Source organism: Notechis scutatus, chromosome 2 (assembly GCF_049901735.1).
Source record: "Notechis scutatus isolate UNSWTSFEM ecotype Mainland chromosome 2, rNotScu1.2, whole genome shotgun sequence".
In the NCBI taxonomy this organism is placed as follows: domain Eukaryota; kingdom Metazoa; phylum Chordata; class Lepidosauria; order Squamata; family Elapidae; genus Notechis; species Notechis scutatus.
Genome location: NC_142010.1, coordinates 161,195,937 through 161,211,535, shown reverse-complemented (window position 1 = coordinate 161,211,535; position 15,599 = coordinate 161,195,937). Strand labels below are relative to the sequence as shown.

The 15,599-nt window shown below is 41.6% G+C and overlaps 2 protein-coding genes across 2 annotated transcripts in view; one reads left to right on the top strand and one right to left on the bottom strand.

The window, feature by feature from the left end:
• Positions 1-13,306, bottom strand: part of TMEM52B (transmembrane protein 52B) — a 64,012-nt gene extending 50,706 nt beyond the window's left edge. The window contains 1 exon segment of the mRNA XM_087957129.1: positions 13,177-13,306. The gene's annotated coding sequence lies outside the window, so the exon portion shown is untranslated.
• An 83-nt stretch (positions 13,307-13,389) lies between these two features.
• Positions 13,390-15,599, top strand: part of M6PR (mannose-6-phosphate receptor, cation dependent) — a 32,833-nt gene continuing 30,623 nt past the window's right edge. The window contains exon 1 of the mRNA XM_087957128.1: positions 13,390-13,438. Within this exon, the coding sequence (XP_087813254.1) occupies positions 13,395-13,438 (44 nt within the window). The 5' untranslated portion in view covers positions 13,390-13,394. The remainder of the gene's footprint in view (positions 13,439-15,599) is intronic.

The following is a 15,599-nucleotide window of genomic DNA, read 5'->3' as shown; positions in this document are numbered from 1 at the left end:
CACAATGAATGAAGTGAAAATTCCCAACCTACACAAGAAGACTACACCCAAATTGAACACAATAGGAAACAAACAGCTTCCATAAAAAGTGACCCTATATATGTACCTAAATAGCAAGATGGATAGAAACAGTGACATTAACATCCATCTATTAGAAGAAAATAATAACCAAGAGGAAAGCCCTCTCTATCTATGTAAACTCACTACAATGAAGCCCCTCTTGAACTGAATAATTGTTTTCATAGCTTCCCCCTGGAAGAAAATATGCAGACACCCACAAAAGAACATTCATCGATAGTTTCTAAAAAAAAGAGGTACAACCCAGCACCCCTGTGATAGAAAGAAAAGTATCTCAGACTTCTCTAAGGGAAAAAAAGGTTGAGTATTGGTGATAGGAGAATCAGTTCTGAGGGGAACAGAAATTATACTCTGCAGACCAGACTGTCAGTCTAAGAAATTATATTGTGTCTCTGGAGCAAAAATTAAAGACGTAACTGAGTACACAACTAAAATAATTAACCTTACAGATTATTACCCCTTTAGAATAGAATACAGCTGGAAGGGACCTTGGAGGTCAGGGGTGTCAAACTCAATTTCATTGAGAGCAGCTTGATCTTTAGCAGGATACAGTTTCAGTGCATTATAGTTAGTAGGAACTATATTTACTTGGCATGCTATACTAGCCTGATATCTATCTGGTGTTTGTGTTACACAGGCTGAACATCTAAGCAACTCAGGGCTTACTGGTGGACTCTCCTGTTCCACCTGCTCCTGTTCTCCTACCTCCTCCTGTGCCTGTTCTTCCTTTTTAATGGCTATTGATGGTTTAACTATCTCATCGTTAGGGACTACTTGGTTGTCGATAACAACATCATTGTTGGATTCTTGTTCTAGTTTATGCCACCCAACGTGCTCAAGAAATTTAGCACTAGCACTACAGTAAACATTAGCTGTGCCTGGAGCCCAGAATCTAAACGATCTCTGGTTGGCTTCGTAACCTACGAAAAATAATTTCCTAGCTCTATGTTGCCCTTTCAGTCTTACTTGTGAGGGAATATGCACGCATGCTGGAGCTCCAAATGTGTGTAGATAACTTAAATTTGGTTTTCTGCCATGCCAACGAGTGAATGGCAATTCACCAATTGTTGTGTTCACCACATTGTTTAACACATGGTGGGAACACATTATGGCTTCACCCCACAGTATTTCAGGCAAATCTGAATCAGATAACATAGTGCGAGCCATGGCTTGTAATGTTTGCCTCCTTCATTCTATAAACGAGTTGCGGCCTGTAATTTCAACATCATTTGGAATCTAGTGTTAATGAACTCAGTCCCGTTATCTGTAATTAAAGTAATTACCCTATGTCTCATTTTCCTTTCAGCAAATCTTAGCCAGTTAAAGAAATGTTGGAATGTTTCTGTTTTGTTTTTCATTAGATAGCAGAAACAGTACCATGAGTCCATTATGTTCAAAACATAGCAGGCACCTCCCAAACTGGGTTTCTTAGGACCAATTATGTCAGCAAAAACAACCTCTAAAGATTCTTTGGTCTTAAACACATTTAGTCTGTTTGCAGGAATAACCTTGCTTTTCTCCTGATTACAGGCATTGCAGTTTAAGTACTTGCTACAGGGTTTTAATTTTACTCCCTCTGACAATTTAACAGTTTGTTTCAGCATTTTGAAATTAATGCGCCCCAGATGTCTATGCAGTAAATGTATACATTCGTCATGTGGCTTAACATTGTTATAAACCGAGTTAGCCATCTGCAACTGGTCATCATGTATCACATATAAATCTTTCTCTAAAGTAGCAGTAACACTTTTACCATCTTTTTCTATTATACAGTTATCTCCCCTAAAGGTTACTACATAACCAATATTAACTAAAGCCCTTACTGATAACAAATTAAATTTCAATTTAGGTACATATAACATAGGTAAATGCTCATTTATACATGAACAATATGCAGTACCTTCACCAGATGCTTTCATCTTCCATCCATTTGCCAATGATAAATGTTGCTTACTCGTGGACATCTTTACAAACCTCTATTTCTAGTAATGCACTGCGATGCTCCACTATCAGCTACCCACAAATCATGGTTTATAGTTGAATTGTTAGACATAGCTAAATTCTTCTTAGCCTTCTGGTGATTACCAGTATTCTGTCATTTGTCCTTCTTACAGAATCTAACTATATGTCCCCTAGCCCCACAAGAAAAAACATTTCCTAATAGTATAGGCAGTTGAAAACAAATCCTCTTCTTGTGGTTGTTTCTCTCTCAGTTAGTCTCTATCCTGCCTTCTTCTTGCCTCTTCTAATAATGGTCGGTTATGTCAGTCAATGTCAGTTCATTTCTGGTCAGGACTTCCAGTGAAGATATGTAATCATCATAACTTTCATCCAATGAGGAAAGAATGATGTAAACCTGATGCAGCTCTGAAAAAATCAGTTCCTTTTCATGTAGCTCTTGAAAAGTTCTTTTCATAAAGTTCAAATAGCTAACATATCTCCACCTTTCAGAAGACGTGCTCTAAACAGTTTATGTGTAAGATGTATGTGTGCACCTACACTGTCACGAACATAAATCCTGTTCAAATTCTCCCAACACCTAGCAGCAGACTCTTCTCCATGAATATGGACTAGCTGCTGGTCATTCACTGTTAGTCCAATTATACAAAGAGCTCGTTCATTGGTCCGTTTAAGGTCAGCTAACTGTTTGGCATCGTCCTCATCATTTGGATCCCCAGCATTTACATTTGGTGGATCCTGAACTGCAGCCCATAACCCTTCCCTACACAGTAGACTGCATTTCATAGAACAGGAAACATAGTTTGTTCCATCCAACCAGGTTATCAGTGATAGACTTGTTGACGGGTCTTGTGCCATCTTTACCAGGACAGTAACCCACAATTAAACAGTAGACAGCTGTCTGTATACGGTACTGTGTATTTACACTAACTCTCAGTTATCTGAACCTGGGCCCATAACCAGTGTTGAGGTATTCCCCGTTAGGAGAATGAGTGCACTCAGGGAAACATAGTGAAAGTGGTGATGAATAACACACAACCAGCACACAGATACACTGAATAGTAAAACTTACATTTTACTATTCAGTGTATCTGTGTGCTGGTTGTGTGTTATTCATCACCACTCTCACTATGTTTCCCTGAGTGCACTCATTCTCCTAACGGAGAATACCTCAACAGACAGTCTCGGGATCATGTTTTCAACTTTTGCAAACTGCTGACATAGTCACTTAACAACTGTGTTATTAACTTAACAACTGCAGTGACTTATTTAACAACTGTGGTAAGAAAGGTTGTTAAATGGGGCAAAATTCACTTAGTACCAAAGGAGCAGCTCCTTGCATTTTGGCTGCTGCAATGAATATGAGAAGCCCAGCCAATGTTTTGAGCACAGTTAACATTTCCAGCCCAATGAGTTCTCCATTAATACTCACCACACCTGTCAATTTACCAACTCCAGTTACTGCACCAGTGAACATCACACATCCAGTCATTATCACCTCACCAATGAATCTCCCAACACCAGTGACATTAGCTGGTCCTTTAAATATAGCCATGAGATCTGTGGAAATCAAGTCTTTCCTTCCTCAGGCATTGCCAACCTCTCCCCCTAGTAAAAAAAAACCTAGAGGAAAAACTTCATGCAGTATTAAAAAGGATAGAAAAGGGGGCTGCTGTGTATTGTTTAATGGACTGCTAAATTGCCATGCCCACCGAGTCACGTGACAACCTGGCCATGCCTGAGTCACATGACAACCTGGCCACAGCCACCCACTCAATGACAACCTAGCCACGCCCACCCAGTCATATGACAACCTAGCCATGCCCACCGAATCACATGAATACATAGCCATGCCCTCCAAGCCATGTCCCACCAATCCATGCCCCCACCATGCCACACCCCCAAGCCACACCCACAGAACCGGTAGTAAAATTTTTGAATCCCACCACTGCACCGGGCAGAGAACCCTTTGCTAAAATTTTTGAAGCACAATCCTTGGATAGGGCTCAGTGTTCAGGTCTGTCAAGATCCATCTGGATCTTGAACCTATCTTTTAGGGTGTTAGCTATTCCTGCCAGCTTAGTATCATCTGCAAATTTGGTAAGTTCCCCTTCTATCCCCTCATCTAAGTCATTTATGAAGATACTGAAGAGTACTGGGCCTAAGACAGAACCTTGTGGTACCCCACTGCTTATTTCCCTCCATGTAGATGTAGATCCATTAAGGACTACTTGTTCAGTACAATTTGTCAGCCAGTTATGAATCCATCTGGTGGTGATTCTATATATCTTACTTTTTTTTAGCTTACAAAGAAGTAGGTTATGGTCTACTTTGTCAAATGCCTTGCTGAAGTCTAAGTATATTATGTCCACTGTATTTTGATGGTCTACTAATTTAGTCACTATGCTGAAGAATGAAATAAGATTGGTTTTTACAAACCATGCTGATTGCTGACTGCTAGTTATTACTTTACTTGTTTCTAGATGTTGGCAGATCTGTTTTTTTTATTATCTTTTCCAGTATCTTCCCGGGTATTCCCATATTAGGCTGATTGGTCTGTAATTTCCTGTTTCCCCCCTCCCTTTTTTTTTTTTTTTTGAAGATGGGAACCACATTAGCTCTTTTCTAGTCCTCTGGTAGTTCTCCGATGTTCCAGGATTTTTGAAAGATGTGGTACAGTGGTTCTGAGATGACATCTGCCAGCTCCTTCAGAGCTCTGGGATGTAGTCCGTCAGGTCTTGGTGATTTGTATTCATCAAGATCAGACAGGTGTTCTCTTACTATTTTTTTGCTTATTTTAACTTTTGTTTCTAATCTGTCTTTTACAGTCATGTTTTTGGTACATTGGGTTATAGTTTCTTTTTGTGTGTAGAATGCAAAGAATGAGTTAAGCAGCTCTGCTTTCTGTTACCTGTTACTTCATTGCCATCTTCTGTTTTAGTGGACCAACTGTTTCCTTGATTTTTTTCTAGTTATTTATATGTTGGAAGAAACTCATTATCTTTGACTTTTGTTGCAAATCTTTGTTCTGAGCCTTTGCTATCCTGACTTGGTCTTTGCAGATTCTGGCTATTTGCTGATATTCTGCCTTAGTTATGTGTCCCTCTTTCCATTTTTTGTCTTTCAATTTGTCAGAGAGAGCCATGCTGGTTTCTTCTTGGATTTGTTGTTTTTATTTCTCAGAGATATTGTGCTGGTCTGGGCTTTTATGATCATATATTTCAGAGTTTCCCAAAATTCTTGAGTTGTTTTCCCCATTAGGATTTTCATCCAAGGAATCTTTCCCAAGTCCTCTCTGAGAGTTTATTAAAATCAGCTCTTTTAAAATCTGAGACTCTGGTATCATTATGTTCTATTGTGATTGTCTAGTCTCTTTTTAAAAGCCTCCTGTGATGGATCGCCCACGATTTCTGAAGACAAGCTGTTCCACTGGTTAATTGTCCTCACTGTTACGAAGTTTCTGCTTAATTCCGGATTGCTTCTCTCTTTTATTAGTTTCCAACCATTGTTTCTTGTCCTGCCCTCTGGTGCTTTGGAGAATAATTTGACAACCTCTTCTTTGTGGTAGCCCCTCAAATACTAGGATACTGCTATCATGTCACTGTTAATCCTTCTTTTCTTTAGACAGCCAAACCCAAATTCTGCAGCTGTTCTTCATATATTTTAGTTTCCAGGCCTTTGATCATCTTAGTTGCTCTTCTCTGAACTTTTTCCCACACAGGGATAGTAAAAAGAATAAGATCTCCCCACCGCACCCCCTTTGTCCCTCAGGTCACATGGGCCAATCAGTCCAGGTGTAGGCTCCCACTCAACTTCGACAACTGTCTGTTAAAACTGTCTATTGAAACTACCTTGGTTCACACACTGGCTAGGTAGGCTAGATAGCTGAGGCATCACATTTCTGAGTTCTCCCTCCATGCTCTCCCCCCTCCTCCTTGAATGGCAACCAAGAAACAAAGCAGAAACATGGCTTCAGCTGAATCTTAAAGCATTTTTTGACAAAGTGGCCAGTGAAATGCTGTCAATATAATCGTCTTGGTTTTCAGTAAGGCATTTGATACAAGTTGACCACAACATATTACTTCATAACATAGAAAATGTGGATTAGACAGCATTATGACGAGATGGATTTTTAGCTGGCTGACAAACCGCACTCAACCAGCCAGCCAGCACTGCCTGACCTGCTCCCTGCCTGGCCAGACGGTGCAAAGCCTCGCTGTTCCTTTCTTCCTTCTACTCATCCTCCCCACCCAAGCAGCAGCAGGCTCCTCAGGACAGGGTCTCATTCCTGCCCCGGCACAATGAACACTGGTGGGCTGGACGTGGGTGTGAAAGGCCTGGCCCCGCAGTGCTTCCTCACTCAGTTGAAGGCTCCATTCAGACTTCAAACAGTAAGGCCAGCCGTGGAATTGGAATCAGCCGGGTGCAGGAACCAACCCCACTCACCCCTTACCTGAGGGCCCTTTAGCCAGGCCAGCTAGGCCAAACCCTCACACACACACACCGCCACCCAGGGCAGCACATCCCTCTTCACTAACCTTTCCAGCTCCTTTTGCCGCTGCCTTGTACAGAGCAACTAGTCTGTGGGACTATAGTAAAAAAACAACAACAGTTCAGACCTTCCAACTTCTCACGAAAAAAAAAAAAATCTCATGAGGTTGGAAGGTCTGAACTATTTTTTTTAACCTTAGTCCCACAAACTACTTTAGTTTCTCTGCACTCGGCAACGGAGAACTGGGCCTGTGTGCGCACATGCATGAATACCAGGATGGCATGGGCCGGGCTGAAGTGAGGTGGGCTGGGCCCCTACAGTTTCCAAGATGGCTACGCAGGCCCAATTTGGCCTCATCGCGGGCCTTGACACCCCTGTTCCAAGAGGCAAAAGAATATAAATTAAGCTTTTCATTATAAAAAAATCATTTACCCAAATTTCCTCAAACTCCCAAATAAGTTACCCAGACATAATCCACATATTAAAAGGATAAGGTCTGTAAACACAAATAGAGTTAATTAAATTAATAGAATTCTTTATTGACCAAGTGTGATTGGACACACAAGGAATTTATCTGAGCGCAAATGCTCTCAGTATACATAAAAGAAAAGATACATTTGTCAAGAATCATAACGTACAACACTTAATAATAATCATAGGGTACAATATGCAATCAAATCATACTAGGAAACAGTCAATATAAATCGTAAGGATACAAGCAACAAAGTTACAGTCATACAGTCACAAGTGGGAAGGGATGGGTGATAAGAAGTGATGAGAAGATTAATAGTAATAGTAGTGCAGACTTTGTAAATAGTTGGACAGTGTTGAGAGAATTATTTGTTTAGCAGAGAGTTCGGGGAAAAAATGCCCTTGTGTCTAGTTGTTCTGTTGTGCAGTGCTCTATAGCGTTGTTTTGAGGGTAGGGGTTGAAACAGTTTATGTCTGGGATGTGAGGGGTCTGTAAATATTTTCACAGCCCTCTTTTTGATTCATGCAGTATACAGGTCCTTGATTGAAGACAGGTTGGCAGTAATGGTTTTTTCTGCAGTCCTAATTATCCTCTGAAGTCTGTGTCTGTCCTGTTGGGTTGCAGAACCAAACCAGACAGTTATAGAAGTGCAGATGACAGACTCAATGATTCATCCGTAGAACTGTATCAGGAGCTCCTTGGGCAGTTTGAGCTTTCTGAATTAGCGCAGAAAGAACATTTTTTGTTGTGCTTTTTTGACAACGTTTTTGATGTTAGGTGCCAATTTGGGTCTTGTGATATGATAGAACCTAGAAATTTGACGATCTCTACTGTTGATATTGTGTTGTCTAGTATTGTAAGAGGTGGTGGTATGGGAGGGTTTCTTCTAAAGTCTACCACCATTGCTATGATTTTGAGTGTGTTCACTTCCAGATTGTTCCGGTTATACAAGGTAAGTTGTACAACCTCCTGTCTGTATGCGGATTCATCGTTGTCTCGAATGAGACCAATCACTGTTGTGTCATCTGCAAACTTCAGTATTTTAACAGATGGATCATTTGAGATGCAGTCATTGTTATATAGGGAGAAGAGACGTGGAGAAAGCACACAGCCTTGGGGGGGGGGCTGTGCTAATTGGACAGGTATCAGATGTGATTCTGCCTAGCTTCACCTGCTGCTTCCTGTCTGTTAGGAAGCTTATGATCCACTTACAAGTGTGTTCAGGTATCACTATCTGGTTTAATTTAGTTAGAAGAATGTCTGGAATGATGGTATTGAATGCGGAACTGAAATCTACAAAGAGGACCCTTGTGTAGGTATTTGGAGATTGAAGGTGTTGTAGGATGTAGTGCAGAGCCATATTAACACCATCATCTGTTGATCTATTTGCTCAGTATGCAAACTGCATGGGATCTAACAGCAGATCCATGATGGTTTTCAAGTGGGACAGCACTAGCCTTTCAAAGCTTTTCATAACTACAGATGTAGTTCCTTGATGGAGGGCTTCTTTGGCACTGGGATGATAGTAGAGCATTTGAAGCAAGAAGGAACATAGCACATCTCTAGTGATTTATTGAAGATTTGGGTGAAGATTTGGCCAATTGGTTAGAACAGACTTTTAAGCAAGGAGTTATCTTGTCTGGCCCTGGTGCTTTTCCTAGCTTTTGTCTGTGAAATAGATCTTGCACTTTTTTTTTCTGTGATCACCAGTGATTGTGGACCCAATGGGTTGGGGTCAGTTGTAGGAGACTTGGATGTTGTTGCTGTGTTTGAGATGGGGGTTGTGGAGATAGGTGGCTGTAGTTTCCTTTCAAACCTGCAGTAAAACACATTCAGGTCATCTGCTAGTTGTTCATTTCCTTCTGCTGGGAAGAAGGTTTGATATAGCCAGTGATGTTTAAAGTTTTCAACATGTTTGCTGGTTCATTTGTTGAGAACTGATTCCTTAACTGCATATTCACAAGAATACATATCACACACACACATGCACCTACTCACACCTCAATTGTCACCCTAAAATCAGCACTTCCCCACCCCAAACAAGTTCCCCTTATAAATGTTTGCTGCTGTACCCCATTTTTCTGCAGTTGCCCCTAAAGCAAAACAGAATGGGCGTTGGTAGAATTACCTGAGAACGCCCTTTCTATATGCTGCAAGAGAGTCCAGGAATGGGATATGACTCCTACTGACGTCATAGAGCTGAGTCTGCCACTATAAAAACCATCAGCCTTGGCTGCTCGACATCTTTTAGGTGAAAATTCTTGACAGACATAATGTGTCTCTGGAAGGTAAACAAGTAAACATAACAAAATACCCCCTCCCAGACAAACTAGGGTGGGGCTGGACTCTCTTGCAATGTATATAGAAAGGGCGTTCTCAGGTAATTCTACCAACGCCCATTCTCATACACGCTGCTAAGAGTCTAGGAATGGGACATACCAAAGCCTGCATGCCCATAGGAAGGTCAACGTCTGTGTAGGTCACTCTGACTGTGGTACCACCTGTTGAAGCACCCTTCTTCCGAATGAGGTGTCCACCAAAGCAAAGCAGTCCAACCTATAATGTCATATAAACGGCGAAGGAGACGCCCAGGTAGCAGCCCTGCAAATCTCCTCCAGCGAAACCTGAGAAGACCAGGCAACCGAAGTAGCCACACTCCTAGTGGAGTGAGCTGTGATGTTTGTAGGAACTGTCAGAGACAAAGCTTGGTAGGCCTTGGAGATGCAAGTCCGAATCCACCTCCCAATCGTAGAAGGAGCCACCTTGGTCCCCGAGGAGGTGGGATGAAATGACACAAACATAGCCTCCAATCTCCTAAATTCAGCAGTCCTCTTGATGTAGATCTTGAGGGTCCGCCTTACGTCCAACTTATGCCATCTGTGCTCTAACTCAAGTTGTGGTCCTGGGCAGAAATTTGGCAAAACAACTTCTTGCGCCCGGTAAAACCAAGGAGTTTATTTTAGGAACAAATGAGGGATCTAACCTCAAAACCACCCTATCCTCATGGAACACACAAAGGTCCTGTCTAATGGAGAAGGCCGCCAACTCCGACACCTTCCTGGCCGAAGTGATGACCACCAAAAACACCACCTTAAAGGTCATGAGTTGTAGAGACACTGATCTAAGAGGTTTAAAGGAAATGCTCCTGCAAGTACTTTTAAAACTCTTTAAAACTCTTTCCAACTCGTTTTAAGCTCAGACAACCTTCCAGAGACAAAGCTGTAAGTCAAAAAGATGGCTGATGGTTTTTATAGTGGCAGACTCAGCTCTATGACATCAGTAGGGGGAGTTATATCCTATTCCTGGACTCTCTTAGCAGCATGTATAAGAATAAATAGATCTTTCCTCACAGCTGTCTGGATCTCATTTTTATTTCTTCTTGTGCAACCCTGACTCTAGTTGGAACCCCAAATTATTCTTCTGACACTTTGATTTCTCCTTGCTATCCTTATTACATGTGAAATTAAAAACTATTACCAGAAACATTTAAAAAGTATCTCCATTAGAGATTTAAAGGCATTATATCCTTTGCCAGCTTCATGAATTTTTCCCAAATTCCTACCATGGAATTCATTTTTTCTATTATTCTGTAGGAAGTTAGCACCCACCCCTCTCCTAGAAGAAATGTTCTAGGAAATATTAAAACGGCAGAATATTATATTTCCCTGGATGAGAAATGGAGAAACATGTTTTTTAGGCAGGAAGCAGACTCACTCTTAATAGCCCCCACCCTCCTCAATAGCCCACAGCAGATGTCAGCACTTAAGAGATAAAGAGGTGGCTAGGTCATAAGCAAATACACTCACTCAAAATCCTTCAGGGCAAAGCCATTAAGCCATAATAAGAATTGCCCAAAGCCCCTTCAGTACATTACCCAGCAAAGATTCAACCAAGCTTGGGACTCAAAAGACAACCTACAGAGTTACCTCAGCATGGCCCCATGGGAGTCTGACAACCAATCAAGATACATTTCTTGCCAAAGGAACAGGAAGCAAGTTCAAAGCCCAACAGAGGTTATAAATTTCTCTCCCTCTCTCACCCATGTGCTTTTTTGCCAAGGACCTCAAATCATGTGGTCTTGCTGTCCACCATTAAACCATCTTTCCAAGCAATCTCCGTGTTTCTAGTGTCTGTCTTCCCACTTGGAACTGAGCCCAAATGGATATTTCTTCCAACAATATTTTTCACAATTATTGCAGTATGAACATACTTAGGGAGCTACTCATCTCAACCACCCATTTTATTTAGCTGATCAACCCCCTTAGCTCTGTGATTTCGAAGATTATCATGTTGCCTCTTTTCTTTGTTAATCTATAAACATATCTCAAATGGTTCCAGATCTTCCAGTTCAGATTCCACCAGTGTATATTTGCTCGTTAGAGAGATTTTTTTCAGAATTCTGTAGTCTAGTATTGTACAACTGTTTATTTTACTGCACACTCTTGCCTAAAACATTCATGAACACATCAAACACCACCAAATCCAATACAAATCTAGGTGGAAATCATAGTTCATAATTTACTTTGCAAATGCCCAATTGTTTCTTCTCATTGTTTCCTTTTGTTTAATCAGTTCCCCTGGAAATTGGGCCCTAGCTAACCAGAAGTTCAATGGTGAGAATTATTTTTTATTATTTAGCGTATGGCTATATACATTAGCTGGGAGACTACAGTGTTATTACTAAGTAGTTGTTTGGCTGCTGAGGATTGCTAGTCCACTCAGCTCATCCTCAAGTGTTATCCAGAGTGCACCATGGGGGGTGGACTAGCATAGTGTGCTGCAGCTCCCAAAAAGCCAATAGGTTGCATCAAGATAGCACAAGGGATAGTCTCACCTATGCAGCATTAGTGGGGCCACACTTGGAATACTATGTCCAGTTCTGGTCACTATAATACAAAAAAGATGCTGAGACCCTATAAAAAGTGCAGAAAAGAGCAACAAAGATTATAAAAGATCTGGAACCATTTGAGATATGTTTCAATTAACAAAGAAAAGAGGCAACACGATAATCTTCTAAAATCACAGAGTTAAGGGGGTTGACATTCCCCAAAGGATCTGAGGCAGTGGTGGTATTCGACCAGTTTGGCCCGGTTCTGGCAAGCCGGTAGCAGTGATGAGCAGCAGAGACCGAACCAGTTCTCTCCGCCACTCTGCTGTTGGGGCCACCCGCTTACCCGGGCTGCCATACTAAATTTTATCTGCTGACTTTGAAGTGCAGCTGCTTTGCGCGGCACAGAACAGTACTGTGCAGCAGCTGCTAAAGTGACTGGGATCGTGCAGGCTTGCAGGAGGTTAGTTAGAACACTTCTGCGCCTGCGCAAAGTGCGTGTTTGGTGCATGCATGCACACAAAGTGTGTGCACGTGCACAAAGCACGCCCACGAAGCCATGCCCACCGAACTGGTGGCAAAAATATTTGAATCCCACCGACCTGAGGGCAGTCCAGGAAGCAAAGGGTGGAAGCTGGTTAAAGAACATCCAACCTGGAACTTCCTGACAGTCAGAACAATTAATCATGGAACAGCTTGTCTCCCGGAGTTGTGGAAGCTCAGTCACTGGAGATTTTCAAGAAAAGATTGGACATTCATTTGTCTGAAATAGTATAAGGGCTCCTGCCTTGAGCATATATTGTTAAGATATTCTATAGCAAGGTAAAAGAGTTATAGTATTTGGGGCAGGTTAAGCAAACATATGTTGTCTGCCAGGAGCAAGGATGTGACCCAATTTCCAAGACTTGCCAACTCTAGTGATGATAAACCCTCCCTGCATATGTAGGGACAAATGAAACTGCAGTGTCACCATAAACTTTTAAAACTATACAAAAAAACCCCTCCAATCTTCTAACCAAAAGCCCGGCCAAGTTGACACTTAATTTTATGGCCTCGGGGAAAATGTTTCTGAAGATGATGGCTTTAACGTCAACAAAAGAGAACAACTTGCTCGCTGGAGAAGCTATCCGCCCACTCTTTTCCCAAGATCAGTTTTTCACGGCCATTCCCTTCGTGGTCAGATCAAAAAGGAAATTTAACACACCCAATGGCGTTCCAAAAATCTCAGCGCCAGATGAATAAGACCTTAAAACTAAACCCCACCTAGATCCCGCCCACGGGAAAGGACTATTAAAAAAAAGAGGCACGTGAAGGTCCCGTGACGGATAATGACACAGATTCTTTTACCTCTTTTTCATTAGAGCACGGCGCTATTAGGTGACTGAAGGCGGAGCATCAGAGTTGGTCATCTTCTCTTTCTATTGGGTGAGAAAGACATATAGGCGGACCATCCGGAAGTATATTTTCTCTGATTAGAGAAAATTATTGGTGGCAGCCAATCCTCTCGCAGGGATGATGGTTACTCCCCCGTTACATTGGTTCCGGTATTCAGAGCGCCTCAGAGGATGAGCATAGGTTGTGCTTCGCTCTTTCTCCATTTCTTCGTCAGGTACCGGTAGCGAACGCCTGGGGGGCGGGTGCGGGGAAGTATCGTTTGGAGTATGAAAAATCACAGGGTTTCGTAAGAGATTCGGGGCTATTACCCGAAGTAGTAGTAGGATGCGGTATATGCGTCAGACGGGAGTCTTAACGTATTAGACAGCCCTAGATGAAGGACTCCTTCCTCCACTTGACTTTTTGCTTTGCAGAATGGACGAGCATTGTTGCTTGTTTTCTGCTGCCTTTGGATAGCTCTGAAACTTGCGCAGTTTCTGTCACGGGTTTCACGTTGAAATGAGTCGTACAAAGTGCCATGCTTTCATGTGCACAGCTAATGCATGTGCTTTCTAAAACACGTGGCCATTGGGTGGTTTGATACATTGTTTGTCGAGCCGGAGAAGATGGATGTAGTCAGGTACTTGCATGTCACGTAGAAGATCCCAATCTACATTGTAAGCCATTGAGGAAACAGCTGGTATATTGCTACATTCTTCTAAGAAGAGGCAGAAACCCCAGTAATGTTTGTGTAGTTGTCTGATTGCATTCAGTTTGGCCTTAAAACAACAAAATTAGGAAAGCAAACTTCGGAGAAAACACATCTCATATAAGCATGTCTCATTCTGAAAGAATATGCCACCCCATGTATTTGGAGATGGTATTTTATTTATTTATTTATTTATTTGATTTGCCAATTGTTTACAAGATAATAAGTATAAGTGTATACATAGTTGTGAATACATGATATGGGTACATATAAGAAAAATAAAAGAATAAGAGAAACAATAGGACAGGGACGGTAGGCACGTTGGTGCGCTTATGCACGCCCCCTACAGACCTCTTAGGAAGGGGGTGAGGTCAATAGTAGACAGTCTAAGGTTAAAGTTTTTGGGGTTTGGGGAAGAGACTACAGAGTCGGGTAGAGTATTCCAGACATTGACCACTCTATTGCTGAAGTCGTATTTCCTGCAATCAAGTTTGGTGCGGTTTACTTTGAGTTTGTATCTATTGTGTGCTCTTGTGTTGTTATGGTTGAAGCTGAAGTATTCATTGACAGGTAGGACATTGCAATGTATGATTTTATATACCATGCTTAAGTCAGACCGAAGACGGCGTAATTCAAGGTTTTCTAGTTCTAGAATTTCAAGTCTGGTGGCATAAGGTATTCTACAACGAGTAGAAGAGTGGAGAACTCTCCTTGTGAAATATTTCTGGACTTTCTCAATTGTGCTAATATCAGATATGTAATGAGGGTTCCAGACTGATGAACTGTATTCGAGTATTGGTCTAGCAAATGTTTTGTATGCTCTGGTTAGTAGTGTGATATTACCAGAGAAAAAGCTACGTAGGATTAGGTTAACAACTCTTAATGCCTTTTTGGCTATGTAGTTGCAGTGGGCTCTAGTACTTAGATCATTAGAGGTGAGTATTCCAAGGTCCTTTACAGAGCTTTGGTCATCAACAAGATCTTGACTATTCAGCTTGTATTTTATTTTCTGATTTTTTTTGCCAATATGTAAGACAGAGCATTTATTTGTTGAGATTTGAAGTTGCCATTTGTTTGACCATTCAGATACATAGTCAAGATCTTTTTGTAGGGTAGCAGTATTGTCTGTGGTATTGAACAGCTTTATATCATCAGCGAAGAGAACGCAATTGCTCTTAATATGATCACAGAGGTCATTTATGTAGAGTATGAAGAGAGTTGGTCCTAGAACACTGCCCTGGGGGACACCACTATTGACAGGTACTGGATTTGATAGGACGCTCCCGATTTTGACCATTTGTTGTCTGTTTGACAGGAATGCTTCTATCCAGTTATTCAGTTGTCCAGAGATACCATAGGATTTTATTTTTAGGAGTACTTTGTCGTGTACCACTGAATCAAAGGCTTTACAGAAGTCTATGTAGATTGCGTCTATTGCTTTGCCCTGGTCGAGTTGTGTCGTCCATATGTTTTTGCAGTGTAAGAGTTGCAGATTACAGGATAGTTTTTTTTTCTGAAACCAAATTGTTTATTGGAGAGTAGGTTGTTTGTCTCTAAGTGGAGGATGATGGATTGGTTAATAATTGATTCCATGACTTTACAGGTGACGCAGCATAAGGAGATTGGCCTGTAATTTTCAACTAGGCTTGGGTCTCCCTTTTTGAAGATGGGGATGACTGTGGCTTGT